Genomic DNA, 21,267 nt, shown 5'->3' on the forward strand with positions numbered 1-21,267 from the left:
TTTGCAGACATCGACCATTCCTCAAGCAGGCTACATTGAAAAATGCAGAATCTGACCGACCTTCCAGGCAATGCCACCAACTCACAGAAGAGCCTATCTGTGATAATCAAGGTGTGTGTGGTGATCCCCTTCTTCTGCATCTTCCTCTACTGCATCGTGGTCATGCTGCACACGTTCGCCTCCCACAGACATTTCCTGGACAACTCCCGCTACATCCTGTTTGCCTACATGCTGATCAACGACACTCTCCAGCTCCTCTCCTCTGTCCTGCTCTTCCTCTTCGTCATGGGCAATGTGAAGTTTGCCATCGTCTACTGTGCACCTCTACTCTTCTTCTCCACCTCCACCTTCCAGAACACCCCTCTGATCCTGGCAGCTATGTCCCTGGAGCGCTATGTGGCCATCTTCTACCCTCTGCAGCGCCCGGCTGCCTGGCGCGCTGACCGTATCTGGATCATCATCCTGAGCCTGTGGCTGGTCAGCTGCATCCTGCCCATTGTGGACTTCTCTCTGGGAGAGCCTCAGCCTGGCATGAACGTCCTCTCCACCCCGGTGCTCTGCAAAACCGTGGTCCTCAACGCATCCCCCGTCCAGACACTGTTCAAGGTGTCGCTCAACGGTCTGTTCTTCGCTGTGGTGGCAGCCATCATCATGTTCACCTACATGAGGATCCTGCTGGAGACCAGGAAGATGCGTCAGGACCGGGCGTCGGTGGGCAAGGCCATGCACACAGTGCTGCTCCACGGTTTTCAGCTGCTGCTGTGCATGATCGCCTTCACCCACCCGGTCACAGAGAGCCACATCAGTATGCAGGCCGGCTGGCTGCAAGAGCACATCTCCTTCTTCAACTACTTCTGCTTCATCCTACTGCCGCGCTTCCTCAGCCCGCTCATCTACGGCCTGAGAGATGAGTCCCTAAAGGGCTACATGAGGAGAGCTGTCTTGTGCTGCTCACACAGACACAGGATCAGCCCCAGAGCCCTGGCCACCAAGCCCAGGGTCAAATGAACTGGTCCTGAAGCGGAGCCACTTGTCAAATCAATGTACAGACTAGTAGCCTGTATATGTTAGTTCATTAAAAGAGTATAACCTTGGCTGGATGACAGCCATTATGTCATTATTAAGCTGGTGTCTTTTAAAAACGTAGATTTGTTGGTTACTATCTAACAAAACTGTGCATTTTTCTTCAAACACAGAGGCTTGTTTGGAATAGAAAAGATTGCTTTAAAATACTTTGATATATACGCTACGCTAGATGTCACTATAATTCCATATTTATCAAGTGGTCCAATTTGGGTCACCGCACTGGATCAATGTGCGCCCACAGGAAGACGTTCAGTTCCTTTCGCGAAATTAAAACATTGATAGCTAAAGCAATAAAGGTTCGATTATTTGATATTCAGAGTTATTATAAAGCAATTTAACGAGACTATTATATAAGTGGAAGACAGGGACTGGGCACATTCATGCATCACAATTCCAAAGTGCAAACTGTTGCAATACATTTAAGCAAATACAGTTTTCCTAAACTACCTAATGTAATATGATTGTTCATTAATCATGCAACTTCATATATGAGATAGGTATTGTTGAACTATTCCTCCCGATGACAGATCATGGGAAGTGGTGAAAGCTGATGTTTTAGGTGTGACTGGCGCGCGCTGTTGAGAAAGAACATTGCAGAGATTTACACAGAACCGCAGGACTGAGCGCAGCTTTCCCGTAGGACAGGCTTGAGTGGTTTCAAACAAGAAACTGCGCTACACTTTATACATTGACAGCAAGAACCATTGTAGATGAGAGTTTACAAAAAATCTAGCACAAGCATAGGCAACATTTTAAACATAATCGAGGGGATCATACGCGCGCAAAATGCTATATTATTTCAAATCCATTTACTCAGCCTGTGTTATAATCCGTGTAATTTTGATGCCGTTATCTTTAGGTGAGATGTATACGTCATTATTGAACGTAAAACAAGCCATCAATGTTGAAAGACAACTTATTGATCATTTAGAAACTTACATCGAACACGAATCGGAGCGACTTCAAGACATAAAAAGGTGAGTAACAGACAGGGAATGTTGTTATGATGCACGCTGGATAGACAACCACTTATATTGTATGCTTAATTATTAAGGCTTCGGAGTGGGTGGTTTTAGAGGGAGACAGAGAACAAATAGAGATAAATAATTGTTTCTAAGTTTGGGCTATGTGTCCTTTATTATATTCCATACAATTTCATGATAGGCTACTGTTACCGTCTTACTTAAGGCGTTGTATTCCTTGCGGAACATATGCCATCGATGAATCGCCTCCAACCGTGTAGGTCACTTTAGAAGAAACTTAACATTTATAATGACTAATTTACTAATGTTAAGTTCGTTCTAAAGCCTATCATAAACTCAAGATGAGTTCTATACTAGTTTAGGAGAAGAATGTTTACGGAAAGCCTCATGCATATATCATTGCATGGTTGTCTCCCTTATCATTATATCACCTTAAGGGGATATATTCTCTCTAAACGTATAATACTTGTAGACTCTTTCTGCAGGTTTTATGCAAAGGTGTCAGACTTGCACAGTGAGGTGTACAGTGGACCATCAGCTGCTATGGCAAACCCCTTGGTGGCGTTCACTCTTATCAAGCGCTTGCAGTCTGAGTGGCTGAATCTGATCTACAGTGATGAAGCACAAGAGAACACCCAAGGTTGTTTCCCTTTACGGTTCTCTTTAAAAACACATCTGGTCCTTACAACTGACATCACCTGGGACCTAAGTTTGTCAAAGCTCCATCCCCCGTTTCTTGTGTCCTATCATTACCTCACTCCCACTCATTCCCCCTGGTTGTGTTTCAGACTTCAGGTCTGGTTACGAGGAGGTGGAGAAGGAGGGCAGCTTGCCCAAACTGGAGGACCTTCAGGGGGCTGCCAAGGGGCTGATGAGGCTGCAGGATGTGTATGCCCTTCAAGTGGGGGGACTTGTGAGAGGTCACTTCCAGAGGATCACTGACGGCAACCCCATTGACATCTACAGTCCCACAGTATCTGTTCCTCTTTCTGGGGATGATTGCTTCCTGGTTGGGAAGGTAAGGCACCAATAACTCACCCATTTAATCACTGGCGGTGCCTGATTCTCCACTCTTCTCCTGAAGTGTGCACTAGCACACTGTCTCGCGTTGATCTAACAATGATGGAATCTCCCTCCAGCCAAAGATTACACAAATCCCACTTGTAAAATGAACTGGTATAAGCGCTCATTCATTCCCATGTCCATCATACCTGAACGGCAATAGTACTCCACTGACGGAATAAGATAATGTTCTATATGTATTATGTACAGTATGTGGCTATATGAGAAGTGTGTATGATAAGGGTAATGTACAATGTATGTATTATGTTATTGTGTCATGTACAGTGTCTTTTGTATACAGCAGTATTGTGTGTTCAAAACCATTTTCCTGTTGGGGACAATAAAGTTCATCCTATACCATGTTTTTAAATCCATAATGGGTATTGCGCAAGTACACACTTCTGGAAAAGGGTGAAGAAAAGGGACGTAGGCTTTATGGGTTCATTTTACTTCATTTCCTTTTGGCATCCGCTCACTATGGGATGTGACCAAAAGGTAATCTCTGCTCACATTGCACTCTATAAAGTGTCAACTGGAGATGTGCTGTTGGAGTCATGGAGAGGAGGAGAGCATGTAACAGGAGGAGTGCTAGCCTGCTGGGCAGATGGTGCTGTGAGATCTTGCTTCCCTAATTAGCATTAGCAGAAGACCATAAAACACAGTTTTGTTCTGAGCCTGTGGTTAGAGATGGAGTAAAGTCCTCTTCCTGTGTGTCAGGGGGGTTCATATAGAATGACAAGACCGGAGTGCCCTCTCAGACAAATTTGAAAAGGGTGCATGATGTGCATCCAATATGGCAGCCTATTCCCTATTTACTGCACTACATTTGACCAGATTTCTATATGTCCTGGTCAAGAGTAGTGCAAATAAAGAGAATAAGGTAGCATTTGGGACACGGAAAAGTCTTCCTCGTGATGAGTCACTTCACAATGGATCCTATTGTTTATGTACAGTGGCAGTGCACAAGGGGCACTGTGTGGGAGAGACAGTGTGGAAAATCATAATCTCTGTTTATGGAAGTATAAGAATGTGGAGTATGGGCGTTTGCTTCACTTTTGTTAACACCAAGATTATCTGACTGTGATCATGTGTAAACAGATGCTCCGTTTGGGGTGTTGTGAGTCAGCATACAGTAACAGTTCTACAACTGCGCTTTTATGGTAGCTAAAGCCCAGTCGTTAAAACCAGCAGGGTAGGCTAAGGGTTAGCTTTATTTCTCACATTTCCGGGGCGCGTACAAAGCCGCAGCCACCATCAACAATCATCAACAATCATAGTGCTACATGTACTTTACGTGCTACATGTACTTTTCTCTTCTCTTCAGCTCTAGATTGTGAGAGAATGATATTTACAATGCTTTAAAAGGTGTTTACTCTTTCCTTCCAACAGAAGTTTTGATTACAGATAATCATTTCCAAGTTCAGGAAAATAATGTGTCTCAATTTGTCATTATAAAATCTTTCTGTTGTTTTCTAATGCTAACATCCTGTTGTTGTATTGCAGGTTGCCTATGAGCTGGAGGACTACTACCACTCGGTGCAGTGGCTGGAGGAGTCAGTGCGTCTGTTCCGAGGGGCAGGGGGGGAATGGAGTCCAGAGAATGAGGGAACTCTGGAAGATGCTCTGGATCACCTGGCCTTCTCTCACTTCAAGGTGTCTATTTTTCACATAGAAATACAAGTTATTCCGACTCTTTTCAAAATAGATAGACCTATTGGTTGAAAAATGTAAAGAATTAGAGAAGATGTGATTCTTTTAGCATTTTGTTGAAAATGTAACTTTTTTGTTTTATTTCAGACAGGAAACATTTCCTATGCACTAAGTCTCTCTCAGGAGTTGTTGAACCATGGTAAGCCTGTTCAATTAAAACATTCCACTATACTGTGGCCTGGGGTGGTCCAGCGGTCTAAACAGCTGTCTCTGGATCACACATACTATGCGAGCATGGGTTTTACTCCGATCCACTACTCCTTCCTTTCTCTTTATTCTGTCCAATAAACATAAAAACATTAAATGAGTGGGACTGCCCCACTCCATATAAAAACATCCCACTACTCTCCCACACTATATAGAGGCAGCCTGCTTTGTATGTCAGCCTACTTCCCCATATGGTAGCTGAGCCCTGAAGTACTGTATACTTACTGTGCATAATGCAGACGTGGGCCTGGACCTAACAATTCAGGCCTCTTTTAATAAAAGTAAATACCTTTCCTTTAAAATGACCAGGAAACATGCTTGCTTGTTCATATTTGACCAACTGCACACTGTGATTTGTTTCTCTAAACTCATGGTATCACATTGATGGTATTTCCATGATTCCCTTCCTGAAGATCCCATGAACAGGAGAGTTTTAAATAATGTACAGAAGTATGAGCGACTGCTAGTTGACAGTCCACCCTTACTGAGCACTGACACTGGGTTGAAGAGGCCCAACACCACCTATCTACGGACAAGGAACACCTATGAGAGACTATGTCGGACACAGGGCACTCAGGTATACTCATCTATGATATTATAATCTTGTCCACCCACCCGGCTATATGGGGTAGCAATTGAGTGATACATTTGCTAACTTTTAGAAATGCTCCAAACAGCAACAGAAATCATACTGTCCTTTTAAATGTATGTCACCATATGAGCCACCATATGAGGAAAACAGTGGTTTTCAAATAATGTGCAGAGACTTGGCTATAGTCTGGAGCTCACAGAGTGAGAAAAGAGTTTTAAAATACAAGTTTTGAGGATGAAAAGAAAATACTGCCGCTTTCTTTCCATGTTTCGGCTCCAATAATGGACAGAAGCTTTTCTCTCCTCACAGCCAACGCATTCTGAAAACCCCCGGCTCTTCTGTGACTATTTCAACAATGACAGTCCTGGGTTGCTACTGCAGCCAATCAGACGTGAGGTGCTGAGCCTGCAGCCTTATGTGGTCCTCTACCACAGCTTCATCACTGACTCAGAGGCAGAGAGCATCAGGGACCTCGCCCAGACAGGGGTGAGTGTCTATCTACTGCCATGGTATCAACCCTTTTACTCAGAAAAGGCCTATAATGCGCAGTATGTATCAAACGCCTCGGATAAGAAATGCTGATCTAAGATCCAGTCCTCCCGATCCAGTCTTGTTGATTGTGATCTATAAGCCAAAACTGATCCTAAATCAGCCATCCAACTCTGAGACGCTTGATACATATGGCTTCAGATGTCATTGTCATAACATTGATTGAGATTACCACATTCCAAGTCAATTGAAAATGAGGAATGTCTTTTAAATCACATAACTGATAAAAGAGACCCCCTGTGTCATGATTAGTTTTTGCACATCTGAAGGATTATTAAATGTATTACATGTCAATGGGCTATTTTATGACTCCAGTAAAGATTGTGCAGGAGAGTGACTCTACACACCGAACAGTGTTCCTTTTGGCTCTACTGGGATAGCGGTTATTTCTGGAAATTTCCCATCGGCCATCTTTTTTTCCTTGTGGTCTGGCCGCTTAGACTGCCACTGAACTGAGGTGCTAGTTTTTCACCCGAGTAATAGTTACACCTTAGATTACATTGGCAGGCTATTATAGGATTTTTATTATATAGTAATCTTTCTATTCTTGCATGTTTGTGATATCAGTCTCAGTTCTGTGACCTGGTTGCAACTTTGAGAATATTAACAAATATTTACAATCTGATCATACATGCCAAAAAGAGCGCAAATAGGCCCATCAAGCTGGTTTGCAAGAAGAACATCTGACTGAATTGACTTTACTTTGTACGGATCCCAATCTAGGAAAAGTTGAACAATAGTGAGAGGTTTAGGGATCTCTCAAAAACCCATTGGAGGAATAGTTGATATTGTTCCAACCATTAAGCAAAGGTTAAAGTAATAAAGGATACATTACTTACGATCCTTGGCGGAGTGCCTCAGACGGTCCAAATTGTTGAGGGCTATGGGTAAAAACTGACTTCTCATCTCAATAGCTAATGGAAAATAATACTGTGTCTGTCCTGTGCCAGCAGCATAATAGTGTTTATGCTAACTCAGTTTTTCTGGCGAGATGCTGTAACCCAAATGATCTCCTAGATTGTGTGAGGTTTTGGCACTGTTCAACAGGTTTTCCACCCCTTCTTCAAATGGAAATCCCTCTACTTATTTCATTATTATGTCAACATTTGATGGCAATCTGGTGGGGTGATTAAAACCAGGCCTGGCCTGCATCTCAAATAGCACCTTATTCCCTATATAGTGCACTACAAAAGTAGTGCACTATATAGGGAGTAGGCTGCCATTTGGGAGTCACATCTGGAGTATTAGTCATTTGGAGCCTGGAGCACATGCAGCACTCCTTGCCCTGAGCACATAGGCACATACATCATTGTCTGAGCATGGCATTTTTGTGTTCATGCTTGGCTCCAATGGTTTAGTATTAGCTGTCTAGTCCAAAGTATTTAGAGAGAGTTTAGATAGAAATGCCAGTCAAGTATTTTCGTCAGGCATGGCTTCATTGGAAAATTACTGCGGTTGCCAGTTTTAACATATTCAAAAAATTATGTTTATTTACTGAGCTCTTTTGGATGTTCTGTTCTCTATCCTCACATCATTAATGTCTCTCTTGTCAGACAGATCCCTGCAGTTTGATCTTAAAATGTTACTGCTGTATAAAATTGAGTATTGACAGTTTTCTTTATTTTTGTGCCATAAGTTAAGAAGATCTGTGGTGGCATCTGGAGAGGAACAGGCTACTGCAGAGTATCGCATCAGCAAGAGGTACTACTATCAGAAACATGCCACTATTAAATGTACAGTTTACTGTTCCTCCTCATAACACTTACAGCAGTAATAAAGCACCAAGCAGAACAATGCACGCGAACAACAACCAGTGAATATACTGTATAACACTATAAAATGTTTGGGCTAATTTTATGGTGCACACAGGATTTGCAGGCCTATTAGCTATATGTAATGTATGATAGTTAAATGTGGGATTTAACTTTAACCTTTAACCTTTAACTTTAACCTTTGAATGGAAATTGGCTGAACACCTCTGGAACCTACAGTGTCAGTGGAAGAGGAAGTGTACGTCATTGTCTTACGTCAGGTTGCAAGACGAGTATCTGCACTGATCGGTTTAGGACTGCACATCACGTAGGAATGACGTCACCTGTCAGAAGAGCATCTGGTCGAGCTCAAACCAAGACAGTAACATGATCTGTATTATGAGAGTTTGTGGTTTGTTTTTCAGTGCATGGCTAAAGGACACAGCCCACCCTATCATTGGGAGGCTGGACCAGAGAATCACCTTGCTCACAAGTCTCAATGTGCAGCCTCCGTATGCGGAGTACCTCCAAGTGGTAAACTATGGGATTGGAGGACACTATGAACCCCATTTTGACCATGCAACGGTGAGTGGGTTTCTCTATATTTAGAACAGTAGATCTTGAATAAACCCAACATTTACTACATTAATCAACACTTGATGCAATAGTGTATCCTCATTTTGTGTGTTAGTGTTGAGTGATGGGTAGTGTCCCAAACGCCATCCTATTCGCTAGTACAAGGGTTCCTAAACTTTTTCACTCAAACACACTGACAAGACAAGAGGAAAACTGATGATGCAATACCCAATTTCGAAATTGCACCCTGTGCATTCTACTATTACAACTTATTTGAGGGAGGGGTACCCGCTCCCCCCTGCCGAGCGCGCCCCACAGTTTGGGAACCACTGCCCTAGTACACTACTTTTGACCAGGGTCCATAGTTCTCTGGTAAAAATTAGTGCTCTATATAGGGGAATAGGGTACCATTTGAGACATAGCCATAGTCTATGACGGTAAAGTAAGGAAGGACATGATATATTTACGATTACTATTTCCTACATATAACCAGTCAGCATCAAGTCCCCTTTTTAGGCTCAACACTGGGAATCGAGTGGCAACCTTCATGATATACGTAAGTTAATAATTTGTTTTATCTTGTTATCTTATTATATGTGCATGATTATCTCATTTGTGGAAATCCAGTAAAAGCATCTTTGGAGATAGTGTATGCTAGATTGCATTTATCAGCATAAGAATTCAGTATTATCTTATTGAAAATTGCAATGATATTTTAGTCCAATGTCAAACTTCCAGTTAAGGCGGTATGGAAAAGACTGTCTGCTTGTGAGTTTTGGACAAACTCCACACTCCGTATTCTGGCACGGATGGCTTTTTTATGACATGTGCACACAGTGGCTAGACTAGACACAACTCAGTGAGAATGTTGTCATCCTCCACAGCTCAGCTCTGTGGACGCAGGTGGGTCCACAGCCTTCATCCATGCTAACTTCAGCGTTCCTGTTCTGGAGGTAAATGAACTGCACACGTCAGCTGCTGGCTAAACTTAGGATGTGTCCCAAATGGCACCCTATTCCCTACATAGTGCATGACTCATTCTTTTTTTACCACGCTGTTTGTCAAAAGTAATGCACTATATAGGGTATAGGGTGCTATTTGGGACATATACTTCATCTTCTTCTGTTTACCCATCGAAATTGCTTCAAGCCAGAACACGTACGCTCATAAGCCTTCACTCTGTTAAAATGGCATCAAGAATAATAAGAAATTCCTTCCTCAGAAAGGTCACATAATTTCTTAAGATGTTTTGAGTAGTACTGTTCTTATGACAGTAGGCCTCTTGAGAAAGGAGGAGCCAAATGTCACCCAATTCCCTTTATAGTGTACTACTTTTGATCAGGGCCCTGGTCAAAAGTAGTACATTATATAGGGAATCTGATGCCATTTGGGACGCAGACACAGTGTAGTGTTTGGTTTAATAAATGAGCTGCTGTTGAAAAGACACAGGACCTCACCAGGTTTTAACCTCTCAACCTGGATTGTATTAAGGTTTCACTTCCTGCCCCATATCCATGTCAAAGATGTTGTACTTGGAGTACAGCTATGCACGTGTGATTTTAACTTATAAGTATACAAAATATATTTTTTATGGAGGAATAATGTCTTAGGATTGTCAAGTAGAGGAGAAGACCAAACAAAATCCAGGCATGATAGTGGCCCACACAAAATCCAGGCACGATTTAAAATGTTTCTTTCCTATGTTTTTTAGTGAAACATTTCCATTGTCTCTCGTGTTCCAGAATGCTGCCCTTTTCTGGTGGAACCTCCATCGGAACGGTCAAGGAGATGGGGACACTCTGCATGCTGGCTGCCCTGTCCTTGTTGGGGACAAATGGGGTAAAAGGCTTTAATGAGACAACTGGGAACACCACATAGTTCCTATAGAAAAGCATACAGACACAGTGAGCAGTGTCAGATGTGGAAAGCTAAGAACCCTACGTCTATTCCAGTAGCCCCTGTCTGTCATACTGAAGTCACAGCAGGAGCCCGGGGCCACATCTGCACTGCATTAGACAGATAGTTAGGGATGATATAGAGAGGAGGTCAGGTACTGAGCACTGCTCTGGGATGCTAAACATGTGGGCCTCCATTCCACGTAATTTAACTCCATCCTGGATCCCACAGTCAGTGACAAGGCTAAAGGAAATGCACAGAGAGGGGTATTAGTCATTACTGTGAGAAGCTGCATCTAAGAGACATTTACAGGAGCAAGTACAGTATATAACTTTTTACTGTATGTTTATGTATTTGAACTAAGATTATAACAAGGAAACTCGGGCCCCATTTGCCATTATTGATGGCTCTATATACAAGGGACCCATTTGAATATACAAATGTTTGTCAACACTTTTAGGGGATCAGTGAGTATTTAACGACTCCTTTTTACAGACCTGTATATTATATTTGATGTTTGTTTGACTACTGTGTGACATACACCACTAATACACACTCTCTGTTGTCCATGCCCTGTTCCAGTGGCTAACAAATGGATCCATGAGTATGGCCAGGAGTTCCAGAGACGCTGTAGCCCCAATCCTGAGGAGTGAGAAGAGAGAAAGCAGCTGCTGGGACCGCTTGGAGTACAAGAGCCAGTCTCCACAATGGAGCCGCGCGCACCACGCAGGCAGAGCGAGAGAGGGAGGGAATGAGAGAGGGCATGAGAGAGCGCTAGCGGCTGGGGGAGGGGAAGGCAACCAAGGAGCAGCCTGCATCTGTGATTGGAGCTTCAGGCCCAAGGGAATAAGGAGCACAGACACTGCTGGAGGGGGCTGGAATGGCAGGGGGGCTGAGTTGGTTTTGAGAAGAGGGTGGTGGGTGTGGAGGGGGCATTTGGCAATCAGCCCCAAAGGCAGAGCGGCCTCTTGCTCCAACTCCCCAGTCAGTCCCTGCTGGAGCAGAGAGAGAGAGGCCTCTACCCTCACACACTGGGCTGGTTTCAGTTAACTCTGCTAGGCTGTTTGCCTCCGGTGTCAGTTTGTTTGGGGGGAAAAAACGTATAATGCATCCTTTTGAAAAGTGATGCACTGAATCTGTCAGGATACTCTTCACACGGACTGATCTCATTAGCACAGCACTGATCTTTATCAGAATATTTAGTTTTAGAATAATATTTCTGGAACCATCTCACACCTTAAGAATGTAGTTAAGAGCAGTGCTGTTATTCAGAGGAAAAGGGTTATTGTAACTGTTTCCCATTCATGCTCAGTCAGTTCAGGAAATCAAAGGAGATGAGGTCGCATTCTCTCCCACTGAGGGGCTTGATGACATTTGGTGTGTTCTCTATTGCTCATGTCCTTGTAGCTAATGGAATGGATATGAGTCAAACCTGTTTAGTCTTCTAACTCCTATTCAGTGGCATCATGCATTAGTCATGGTCTGTAAACCAGATGATTGGAAAGTGGGAATGCATCTGCTTTAGTACCGAGTCTCTGACCTCAAATCCTGGGTGTCTAGCTGCCTACCAACCAGACAAAAGATTTGTCTGTATGTAGGTCAGAGAGTGCATGCTAGCTTTCACACCTAGTCTATGAGGGTGAGGAGTGAAATGTACTTACTATAGGAGCTGTAGGCTCCAAGGGGCTTTTTTGTCAGTGCTGCTGCCTTTTGAGTGACAGGGAGTGTTGAGGAAGGGAGAGGGGTTCAACAGGGACCATATCTCTGCCTGCTGAGATGTAAGGTAGTATTCCCTCCAGTGCTCAACCCCCTACCACTCCTCCCCTTTAGACACACACACACCGATACAAACACAGGGGCCATATACTACAGGAATGCTACATGCTCCCAACTGCATTCCTTAACAGTAGACCTTGATTGTTCCCCCTGAAGTGGATTGACAGGAGGCCCATACTTGATAAAATGCATGGAGGATGGAGGTTGTGCCTTTGGAGTTTCTCCAACCAAGAAAGAGTATTTTCTGGAATTCTCAATCTTTATATGGTTTTAAAATAAATACATATTTTTGTTAAAGTTATGTCTGCCTCATTACTAAGCACTTTAAACAGAACATTCACAAAAGCTTATTTACTCTTTTACATTCAGCAGACTATTTATAGTTGACGTTGCACATTGAGGAAATTGAATTTCTTCTCTCGTATACTGCGTTCATTCCTGACTGGCCCAAGCATGTCATATGGAAATCAGTGTAGAGTCTGTACATATGTTTCAAGGGTGCTGAATTTCTCTTCTCGGTAGGAGCAGGGTGTAATTTCTCTAAAATAGGAAATAAACAACTTTTTACGGCCAGACTGCCTTTTGTCCAGGCACATGCCTCATATTGCAGATTCATCTCATGCACGTTGACCTGAGCTAGTACCTTTTTTTTTAGCTAGTAGTAAAAACTAATTTTACTTTTACGCTATAAAGACTATTTATAGTTGACGTTGCACATCGAGGAAATTGAATTTCTCCTCTCGTACACTGCGTTCATTCCTGACTGGCCCAAGCATGTCATATGGAAATCAGTGAACAATCAGTGAACAATCTGAGTCCATGTAGCTGTCTAATATTCCCTCTGTTCCCTCTGAGACATCTGGTACTGGGTGAACTAATAGTACATTTGGAATCCCAGACCGCAGTTGGAAAGGAGAAGGGGTCTTAATATTAAGTCTATGCAGAATTTCACAGTTGGGAGGGGTTGATTTGATGTGGGACAAAGAAATTGTAAATAGGATTGAAGTGGGCAGCTGGAGGTAATTATAATTGTAATGCAACTAAATGCCATCATACTCCATCTGGCATAAAACATTTAAAAATATATGCTGCCCGACCCTACTGATGAAGTTGTGGAGCAGGCTTACTTTGCAGAAACACTGATGATGATTTACTCAATTTTGGTGACTGAAATATTTTCATAGAATATGATCACTGCATAGTGTCTTAGTCTACCATGTAACAGACAACATGGGAAATGCTATGCTACAGCACCAATTTGTTGCATAAATGTAAACTATTAGAACTGTAGTGAAGTGGCAGATAAATGTTTCTTCTAAAAGTGGTGGCTTTCTTTGACACAAGCAATTTGCAATTTCCTCAGTTCACAGGGAACAGGCCTTTACTTTGCTCTGTGGGAATTCCTATCCGCCATTGACACAGTGTTGCTACCATCACAACAACACACATGGCTTCTGTGGTCCTAGTTGCTAGGCACTTCAGAGTTTCTTCCTAGTTTTATTGCAGACTGGCATAATACCATAGAAGAAAAAGAAGACGAAGAAGAAGAGTTTCTTCCTCACTGTCCAAACATTTGAGTCATGTGACTTGTATCAGGAGAGGAAACTTACAGTAGATCACCAACCTACAATGACCAGATGAACACACTGTATTGTAAAGAAGAAAAATGGTATATGTTGCAACCAATGTCTGGTAGATCAAGTGAAAATAAACTAGAGTAAATGGGGTATTACAATGTGGATCTTTGATGCCATGATGGCATCAGAACTTTATCAGTAGACTACTGTGTACAAATCAATCCCTGAAAAAGCATGAAAAAAGGCAGAACTGGCTTCATGGTCCAGATTTAAATTTGAACGCTCTAACAGTGGTTCCCAAACTTTTTATAGTCCCATAACCCTTCAAACATTCAACCTCCAGCTGCGTACCCCCTATAACACCAGGGTCAGCGAACTCTCAAATGTTGTTTTTTGCCATCATTGTAAGCCTGCCACACACACACTAAATGAGACATTTTTGTCACAACCCGGCTCGTGGGAAGTGACAAAAGAGCTTTTATAGGACCAGGGCACAAATAATAATATATTAATAATCAATCATTTTGCTCTTTATTTATCCATATTACATATAAAACCTTATTTGTTCATCAAAAATGGTGAATAACTCACCACATGTTAATGAGAAGGGTGTACTTGAAAGGATGCACATAACTGCAATGTTGGGTTGTATTGGAGAGTCCCAGTCTTAAATCATTTTCCACACACAGTCTGTGCCTGTATTTAGTGTTCCTGCTAGTGAGAGCCGAGAATCCACTCTCACATAGGTACGTGGTTGCAAAGGGCATCAGTGTCTTAACAGCACGATTTGCAAAGGCAGGATACTCTGAGCGCTGCCCAATCCAGAAATCTGGCAGTGGCTTTTGATTAAATGTAGTTTTCACAGATCCGCTTGTTGCAATTTTGATGAGGCTCTCTTGTTCAGATATCGGTAAGTGGACTGAAGGCAGGGCATGAAAGGGATAACGAATCCAGTTGTTTGTGTCGTCCGTTTCGGGAAAGTACCTTCGTAATTGCGCACCCAACTCACTCATGTGCTTCGCTATATCACATTTAACATTGTAAGCTTAAATTAATTTGCACACAAAAAAATCATACAATGATGGAAAGACCTGTGTGTTTTAATCATAGCCTCAATTTTGTCCCGCACATTGAATATAGTTGCGGAGTCCCTGAATTCCTAGATTAAGATCATTCAGGTGAGAAAAAACATCACCCAGATCGGCCAGTCGTGTGAGAAACTTGTCATCATGCAAGCAAAAAAAAAAACATGTCAATACTTTTCCCCTTGTAAAGGCATCAATCACATGGTCGCTGCCCATATCATTGCATAGTGCAGAAAATACACAAGGCCTTGCTTTAACAAAGTTAACCATTTTTACTGTAGAGTCCAAAACGTCTTTCAAGCTATCAGGCATTCCCTTGGCAGTAAGAGCCTTTCGGTGGATGCTGCAATGTACTTAAGTGGCGTCGGGAGCAACTGCTTGTGTAACTGATGTGAAATGGCTAGCTAGTTAGCGGTGGTGCGCGCTAATAGCGTTTCAATCGGTGAAGTCGCTCGCTTTAAGACCTTGAAGTAGTGGTTCCCCTTGCTCTGTAAGGGCCCCGGCTTTTGTGGAGCAATGGGTAACGATGCTTCGTGGGTGACTGTTGTTGATGTGTGCAGAGGGTCCCTGGTTTGAGCCCGGTGAGGGGATGGACTAAAGTTATACTGTTACATTGATCTTGTTGACCCGGATCACTGGTTGCTGCGGTAAAGGAGGAGGTCAAAAGGGGGGTGAGTGTAACCGATGTGAAATGGTTAGCGGTGGTGCGTGTTAATAGCATTTCAATCGGTGATGTCGCTCACTTTGAGACCTTGAAGTAGTGGTTCCCCTTGCTCTGCAAGGGCCGCGGCTTTTGTGGAGCGATGGGTAATGATGCTTCTTAGGTGACTGTTGTTGATGTATGCAGAGGGTCCCTGGTTCGAGCCCGGGTAGGGGCCAGGGGACGGAATAAAGTTATACTGTTACACTTGCACACACGTTACCACTTCACTATGTCTCCCTGTCATGGCTTTTGCGCCATCAGTACAGATACCAACACATCTTGACCACCTAAGTCCACTTGATGTCACAAAGCTGTCCAGTACTGTAGTCCTGGTTTCCAGTGGTTTGCAGAAGAGGATGTCTTCCTTAATTGACACCCCATAAACATAACAGACATATACCAGGAGCTGTGCCAGGCCCGCCACGTCTGTTGACTCATCCAACCGTAACGCATAGAATTCTCTGGCTTGTATGCGAAGCAGTAATTGTTTCAAACATCTCTTGCCATGTCACTGATGTGTCGTGAAACAGTGTTGTTTGATGAAGGTGTAACCGGTGCTATACTGCACCGCTGTAACTCTGCGTTGTGTGTGGTTGATTAAGACTATAGACGTGGACTTTGGAGATCAGGTAGTTTTAATCAAACAGAACTCACTCTCTGCATCCTGCATCTGCATCCAAAAGGAAATAAAACATTTGTAGAGCACATATGTTCTGAAAATCGTCGCCTCTTTCTCTCTCAGTGCATGATTTTCGAATACAAAAATGAATACACTCTCACCTTATTATACATAACATATTTTACATAGATAAAACTACATACCTGCATCCAAAAGGAAATAAAACATTTGTAGAGCACATATGTTCCGAGAATCGTCACCTCTTTCTACAACAGATGCACAATAGGAGGGACTGGGATCATTCGAGGAGCTAGCCATCGTTCACACATACAATAACTTGCTAATACCGTAGCTAGCTATTAACATGTTGAATTCAGAATGTTGATATCATCCTAAAAAGTACAATTACAAGTGCATCTTAACAATATCATCCACTTATGAGTAACCTCTATGAACAAAACACTGTTTGTATGACTTTGCACTTAAAATAATCAAACTTTTCTGAAGACAGAAAAAGCGTGCCTACCTCTCTCAGTGCATCAAAATGATTTTAGCACGAGCACGCAGGGCAAAACCTAAGTACACACTCCCCTTCTCCCAGGATCCAGGCATGCATAATAACAAATCAACACGACATATGGTGAACCTGGTGAAATTCACATAGTACTTTAACAACTGTTATTCATTCACCCCTCCTGCATTTCACCAACCTTGTAAAACAACAAAATAACCTACCAAGCTCAAGGCTTAATTCTGAATTCAGCTCAAAGCTACCCATAGGGTTCAGGGCAAGTGAAAGTTGGTCAGGCCTTCAACTGCCCCTAGATGCATAGTGCCTCTTACACTATACCTACCTTCTTAGCCTTAAAGACAGTAATTCTGTACTAAATCATCTCTCTGTACAATGTTAAACTTACACCTTCTGGTGGATTGACTCTATTAGTCTCTTGTCTGGTTTAAGTACCCTCCCCACCCTTGTGCGACCTGCCACTGGGCTAGGGGCCATGGTGACTAACAGTGGCTCTGGCCTTAGATCATTGATCAGAGGTGGGTTTGAAGGAATCAGCTCCAGAATCTCAGAGGTGCTTCCCAGGTAATTTTCCTCAAGCCAACAAGGTTCTTCTGGCTCTGACTTCCCATCCGATGTTCAGAGCTCGGAGTAATCGCTTGAATCCTCCGCCAGCCAGGATGCACTTTCCTCCCCAGAGTCCTCCATGTCTTCCCTGTCCAGTCCATCGCCGGAGTGGGTGACCTCTCCTGAATCTACATTGATTGAAGTCCCTGCTGCATCACTGTCATTGAAGTGCACTGAATCATCAATTTCAAATGGCAGGAAATTCACCTACAGCAGTAGATTCCTGTGAACCACTTTCTCTCTGCCGTAACGGTATTGGATTATGTACGTGTGAGTTTGTGGATTGACTGAAGTCACTGTGAAAATCTCGAGGTTCCACTTGTCAGTCAACTTGCGGCGGCCCCTTTCACCCTTGTTGGCGATGAGGACACGATCCCCCATGGACAAACTGATGCCTTTAACCCGCTTGTCATACTCCCGACCTTGTCGTCTCTGTTGCTTGTCAGTGTGCCTTTGGGCAACACTCATAGCTTCCTTCAACCCAGTGATCAGATTCTCGACATACTTGTTGCAATCCACAACACTGGAGTCGTCCAAAACATTGCGGAACATAACATCCACTGGTAGCCGAGGGACTCTACCAAACATGAGAAAAAATGGAGCATAGCCCATAGTCTCGTGAACAGTGGCATTGTAGGCAAATGTTAATGACTGGATTTGTTCAGGCCAATGTTCTTTGGTGTTCAAGGGCAGACTCCTGAGCATGCTACCTAAAGTCCTGTTGAAGCGTTCAGTTTCTCCATTCCCCATTGGGTGATATGCTGTGGTTCTTGACTTTTGGACACCGGAGAGCTTAAGCAGGTCTGCTATTAGCTCACCTTCAAAATTTGCGCCCTGATCAGTATGGATCCTTGATGCAAATCCGTAGACACAGAAGACATGATCCCACGGTTTACGAGCTATTTGCTTGACTGTCTGGTTTCTGCATGGCCATGCATAGGCAAGTTTAGAGAAGTGGTCAGTCCCCACCAGAACATCAACTGAGTTCTTCTTACTGTCTTCCGCTGTCCAAAAATCCAAACACACCAACTCCATGGGAGAGCAAGTTTTGATGCTCTAACGGGGCTCTAGCCGCTGGCTCTGGAGTCTTTGCTAGAACGCATCTCTGGCAGCAGCGCACATACTCCTTGATGTCTCTCTCCATTGCAGGCCAGAAAAATCTCTGTCCGGCCAGAGCTAGAGTTCTAGCTTGGCCTTGATGTCCTGCAAGGTTGTGAATGCCAGTCATCGCTTTGAGTCTCAACACCTCTGGCAAGACATACTGGAACTTTCTCCGGTTTGTGTGACTCTCCTTAATGACAGAACTCCCTCTCTTAGGATCAAGTGATCCCACTGTTTCATCAGCAACAACACTTTAGATGAAACATTGTATCGATCTCGTCTGGTGGGCTGTTTCTTATTGAAGACGAAAGGGATGACATTGGAAGTCACAGAGTCTTGCAGCTGGAGATCTCGAGGTTCCTCGTGCGAGAGTTCAGGCAAAGTGTCAATACCAGGAGAAAGCAGCCGTTGGGTGTTGGAACCAAGCTGGATTGCTTGCATCTCCGTTGAACATTCCCAGTCGATATGGAGCTGACATATGGCCTTCACTTCAGCAGTGGTCAAAGAGGTTATCTCCTGGGGATAAGAAGCCCAACAGAAGGCATCTTGGACATCATCATTAAACGTCCCAACAGCCTCAGACAGAAGAGCTAGGTAGGACTCCCTCATCAGTCCCTGCGCGACAGTCACTGCGAAGGTTTGCGGCTCAGTGCATCTACTACTGTATTCTTGCTGCCTGGGATACGCTTCAAATCAAAGTTGTACGGTGCCAGCTTGGCAACCCATCTTTGCTCGCAAGCGTCCAGCTTGGGTTTTGTCATCATGTACGTTAACGGGTTACCATCTGTCCAGACAGTGAACTCGTGCCCCTTAAGCCAGTGACTGAATTTCTCACACACAATCCATTTCAGTGCTAGAAATTCAAGTCTGTGTGCCGGATACCTTCTCTGCGACTTACTCAGGGTCTTGCTCGCAAATGCTACGGGCCTTGCCTTATCTTCACCTTCAGGTACTTGGCAAAGCACAGCCCCAAGACCATCCAAAGAAGCGTCAGTGAAGAGAATGAACGGCCTCTCGAAATCAGGGTGAGCTAGCACGACACAATTCAAAAGAGCATCCTTCAGCTTCTGGAATGCAACGACACACTCCTCAGTCCAATCCGATAGCGTCAGCTTCCGGAAAATCCCACTGTTGCCCTTCCTCCCATCTCTTCCTCTTCTCCTTTGACCCCCAGTGAGTGCAACAAAGGTCTGTTATAGCAGAACAGTCAGGAATGAAGTGCTGGTAATATAATACCAAACCCAAGAAAGATTTCAGCCTCCGAGCAGAGGGAGTGCATCCGTCTGCCTCCATCAGCTGAGCTTGACTCATCTTGGCAATGGCCTCCACCTTCTCAGGATCCACTGACACACCGTCCTCTTTAATGATATGTCCGAGGAATTTCACTGTTCTTCGTAGGAAGTGGCATTTTTTGGGTGCTAGTTTGAGATTGTTGGCTCTTGGACGGCTAAACACAACTTCAAGTCGCTGTAGAGCCTGTTCCTCGGTGGGTGCAAAGACCAACAAGTCATCTATGTAACAAAGGAGATTTGAGAAGTTTAGGTCCCCAAATATACTTAACATCATTCTCATGAAAGAGGCCGGGCTGTTACACAGACCTTGTGGCATGCAATTGTACTCATAAAGTCCCATCTGTGTGGTAAAGGCGGTGTACTTCTTGTCCTCTTCATGAACTGGAATGTTATAAAATCCCGAGGTCAAGTCCATGGTGCTGAAAAATGCACTGCCACCAAGGGCTGCGAGGCAATCTGCTTGATGAGGAAGGGGAGGAGCGTCCTTCACCGTTCGTGCATTCATCCACCTGAAGTCAGTGCATAACCTCAAACTCCAGTCTTTCTTCCATACCATGACTAAAGGGGAGGCATACTCACTAACCGATTTGCGTATAAGACCTACTTCTTCATTGTCTGTATAGTTTTTTGGGCCTTTTCCCCCAGAATTGTCCCGGCCATATCCACGGCAGCAGGAAGGATTAAGTCCTCCACAAAAGTATTGGGCTTGTCTGTCCTAGCCACTCAGTAGTTCACCATATAAGACGCTTCTAGTCCCTTCTTATTAATGGTAGCTGTTGCTATTATGCATGTCTTACTACTCGAAAGTTGTATTAATTCTTGCTTATTTTCCAAATTGGCCTGTTTTGTTTTAAAATGTCTGCACAAGAGTGAAGGTTTCATCAAGTTGTGAGATAGTCATTTTGCACATATAACTGTGGCTGAGGAAAGGCACTACTCTCAATATACACTGCTCAAAAAAATTAAGGGAACACTAAAATAACACATCCTAGATCTGAATGAATGAAATATGTTTTTAAATACTTCTGTCTTTACATAGTTGAATGTGCTGACAACAAAATCACACACAAATTATCAATGGAAATCAAATTTATCAACCCATGGAGGTCTGGATTTGGAGTCACACTCAAAATTAAAGTGGAAAACCACATTACAGGCTGATCCAACTTGTAATGTCCTTAAAACAAGTCAAATGAGGCTCAGTAGTGTGTGGCCTCCACGTGCCTGTATGACCTCCCTACAACGCCTGGCCATGCTCCTGATGAGGTGGCGGATGGTCTCCTGAGGGATCTCCTCCCAGACCTGGACTAAAGCATCCGCCAACTCCTGGACAATCTGTGGTGCAACGTGGCGTTGGTGGATGGAGCGAGACATGATGTCCCAGATGTGCTCAATTGGATTCAGGTCTGGGGAACGGGCGGGCCAGTCCATAGCATCAATGCCTTGCTCTTGCAGGAACTGCTGACACACTCCATTCACATGAGGTCTTGCATTAGGAGGAACCCAGGGCCAACCGCACAAACATATGGTCTCACAAGGGGTCTGGGGATCTCATCTCGGTACCTAA

At 43.7% G+C, this 21,267-nt stretch overlaps 2 protein-coding genes across 3 annotated transcripts; both read left to right on the forward strand.

Moving 5' to 3' along the window:
- or95a1 (odorant receptor, family 95, subfamily A, member 1) lies at positions 1-1,532 on the forward strand. The gene has a single exon (XM_035792162.1). The coding sequence runs from the start codon at positions 43-45 to the stop codon at positions 1,006-1,008; it is 966 nt and encodes a 321-aa protein (XP_035648055.1). The 5' UTR covers positions 1-42; the 3' UTR covers positions 1,009-1,532.
- Positions 1,533-1,575: 43 nt separating this feature from the next.
- Positions 1,576-12,485, forward strand: p4ha3 (prolyl 4-hydroxylase, alpha polypeptide III). 2 transcript variants are annotated; one of them, XM_052467608.1, is made up of 13 exons: positions 1,576-2,063; positions 2,542-2,709; positions 2,858-3,087; positions 4,635-4,784; positions 4,929-4,980; positions 5,462-5,625; positions 5,950-6,126; positions 7,826-7,890; positions 8,366-8,525; positions 9,010-9,072; positions 9,401-9,469; positions 10,259-10,355; positions 10,995-12,485. In XM_052467608.1, the coding sequence occupies exons 2-13, from the start codon at positions 2,613-2,615 to the stop codon at positions 11,063-11,065; spliced, it is 1,395 nt and encodes a 464-aa protein (XP_052323568.1). In that variant the 5' UTR covers positions 1,576-2,063; positions 2,542-2,612; the 3' UTR covers positions 11,066-12,485. The 2 variants fall into 2 exon arrangements, with proteins under 2 accessions (XP_052323568.1, XP_035648054.1); XM_035792161.2 differs by having other exon boundaries at positions 2,555-2,709.
- The last annotated feature ends 8,782 nt before the right edge of the window (positions 12,486-21,267 follow it).

The sequence above is a fragment of the Oncorhynchus keta genome, chromosome 18, assembly GCF_023373465.1.
Source record: "Oncorhynchus keta strain PuntledgeMale-10-30-2019 chromosome 18, Oket_V2, whole genome shotgun sequence".
In the NCBI taxonomy this organism is placed as follows: domain Eukaryota; kingdom Metazoa; phylum Chordata; class Actinopteri; order Salmoniformes; family Salmonidae; genus Oncorhynchus; species Oncorhynchus keta.